Source organism: Notothenia coriiceps, unplaced genomic scaffold (genome assembly GCF_000735185.1).
Source record: "Notothenia coriiceps isolate Sejong01 unplaced genomic scaffold, NC01 NC01_scaffold00016351, whole genome shotgun sequence".
NCBI lineage: Eukaryota > Metazoa > Chordata > Actinopteri > Perciformes > Nototheniidae > Notothenia > Notothenia coriiceps.
Window position 1 is genome coordinate 1 of NW_011349052.1, and position 2,630 is coordinate 2,630.

The following is a 2,630-nucleotide window of genomic DNA, read 5'->3' on the forward strand; positions in this document are numbered from 1 at the left end:
GGCCGAGGAAAAAAAATACACATGCCTTAATCGCATTAAAATAATTAGTGGCGTTAATTTTTTTTTGCATTAAGGCGTTATTAACGCGTTAACTTGACAGCCCTAATATTTATTTATTGTGTGTTTGGCAAATATATTTATAGACTACATTCTCTTGAGGTTTGTACCTGAATGTTATTTCCAAATAAGTCGAAACCATAACTAGTGATCTCCCATCAAGACTTTGGAAAATCTAGACATAACAATGATTGCTTTTTTAATTGTAGATCTTCATAAACCTTTTTTTATAGATTACAAAAGGTGGACATACTGGTTGCGAAACGTCATATATATTGATAAGACTCTAAAAGGATTTACAAATCAGATGGTTTATGTAATGGTGGGTGTTTTCGCAAACTGTACAATTCCCTCACTGCCTAGCATCCAATGTTGCTGTCCTTCATTACATCCGCTGTCACTGAAAACAAGGATTTACAACTTGCTGTTACCAAGGTGCATAACATTGTGACAGCAGATGGGTCCAATCCGGGACGTGCACAGACATTTGGAGGGGCTATTGCTCTAAACTGGAAAAGGGCCTCCCCCCGAAAAAAACCACAAGACCTTTTGAAAATTGTAACTTGTTTTTAAATGTAAAAGAAACCAAACGATTACTACATCAACTAAATTGAACAGTCATTCACATCTCATAACAAAATAAGCTAAGGCGACTACTTGCATTCGGTGACTTGATTTTAAAAATGAAAACCAGGGACATTTTTTGTTTTGCGGTCCATATCTCATTAAAATATCTAATGTTAGTAACTATTAAAGACAAAATGGGGACAATCCTGTTTTAATGTAGTTTGACCATTGTAACATTTTGATAAAATAGGGCCTCTAACTAATTAGCTTAAATAAACTCACTAATTAATTAAACCAGTTCAATACGCATTATTCTTATTATTCTTTATGAGCGCAGTAACGGTAAGGTATCTAACTACTTGTTTATTTAGTATTCCCTAACTTAATAACAGAGATGGTCAAACTAAAGTGGTAGAGACATGACAGAAATCCTACAATGAAGCGGGACATTGAACTGAGAGCGACCGGCCCCGTTGAGGGAATTCACAGATGAAAAGATACAGAAAGACAGAAGCACAATAACAACAAGTAGGGTATATTTAGGTGTTTTTAGAAAATAACCGACGGTATCAAGAGGAAGTAAAGTCCCCTGGTTTGTCCCTTATACCCTAACTGCCATGATGAGACCACTCAAAATCAAGTTTCCAAAATCCGACACCGAGGTGGTCTTAACGCACCGGCAGATGACAGCGCTGACAAAGTGTGTTTCCCGCAGCGAGACGCTACAATACTAATTGTGGGCTTATCATGTTGATTCGGCCGTTGCCCGGGCAACATTAGCCCGTATCTGTGCACGTCCCTGCTCCTGTTACAAAAAATAATAAGAGCTATAAGAAAGTGAACAAACGTCCATAGCCATTTTCCCGGGTTCCTCGGATGGTTATGAGGACTTCTACACTCTGCAAAACACGTACAAGTTGCTTAAAAACGATTACAACTTTAAGTAAAACACCATATTAAAAACACATAGCTAACAGACCAGGTCTCGTGCTTTGAATGTCTGAAGAGTTTCCCTCCATGATGGGAAAACGTATCTTGCCCTCGCCCTAATGAAATCCAAACTGACCTGAGACACTTCCATAGGTTCATTGAAAAGACCATAACACCACCTTAAACCCGCGAGTCCTACCTTGAGGGAGATCACGGTAGGCAGGCAAGACGAGAAAAGTTTTCTGAAATTGCCGGAAAAACTTTTATAACTTACATTTTACTGGGCACCGGTCATGTGATCACGTCACGTGACAATGACGTCACATTCCCCACACATATATAAAGAAGCAGCCTGTCACTTGAAGCTTCACAATCTCCATCATCTTCAACAGTTCAGTGCAACTTTAACAGATAGAGACGGTGACATCATCATGCTGGTTTTCCTCTTCCTGTTGGGCCTGGCTCTGGGTGCTGTGTCTTCTTCAGATGACCCTCCAATGGAGCTACAACAAGACACCTGTCCCTCCTTCTGGTTCTCCTTCAACGGCCGCTGCTACAAGTACTTCAACACAAAGACGACCTGGGCTGATGCAGAGTTCTACTGTGTGTCCCAGGGAGGCAACCTGGTGTCTATCCACAGCAGAGAGGAAGAGGATTTTGTCAAATTCCTGATCAAAAGCTCTGACCCTGCTGAGGGAGCAACATGGATCGGACTCCATGACATCGCCAAAGAAGGAAGATGGATGTGGTCTGATGGGTGTGCAGCCAAGTATTTCTTTTGGTATAGAGGACAACCAAACAACAAACGAGGTGAAGACTGTGTACTCAACAACTGGTGGGGGAAGTGGAACGATGCGCCTTGTTCAAAAACTTTTCCCTCAGTTTGTGCATCTCGCACAACTTGTCCTTAGCAAAGATGTTACGTGTTCTCCTGTTTTGTTAACATGATAACAATAAAGACACAGATATTAACTTGTATATGTGTGTGAACAGAAGTCCTTTTGTCTAACCTTTACTTTCATGAATGTTACATATTCACACTGGTCGTTCCAGGGGTTAATCAAAGGAATTATTTC

General features: G+C 40.5%; 1 protein-coding gene across 1 annotated transcript; it reads left to right on the top strand.

Annotated features, from left to right (window-relative positions):
• Window positions 1-1,913: 1,913 nt before the first annotated feature.
• LOC104949512 (ladderlectin-like) lies at window positions 1,914-2,549 on the top strand. Its single transcript, XM_010775876.1, has one exon. The coding sequence runs from the start codon at window positions 1,986-1,988 to the stop codon at window positions 2,463-2,465; it is 480 nt and encodes a 159-aa protein (XP_010774178.1). The 5' UTR covers window positions 1,914-1,985; the 3' UTR covers window positions 2,466-2,549.
• The last annotated feature ends 81 nt before the right edge of the window (window positions 2,550-2,630 follow it).

Excerpts from the sequence above, each read along its gene's own strand:
- LOC104949512 (XM_010775876.1), top strand. The coding sequence starts at position 1,986 with ATGCTGGTTTTCCTCTTCCTGTTGGGCCTGGCTCTGGGTGCTGTGTCT.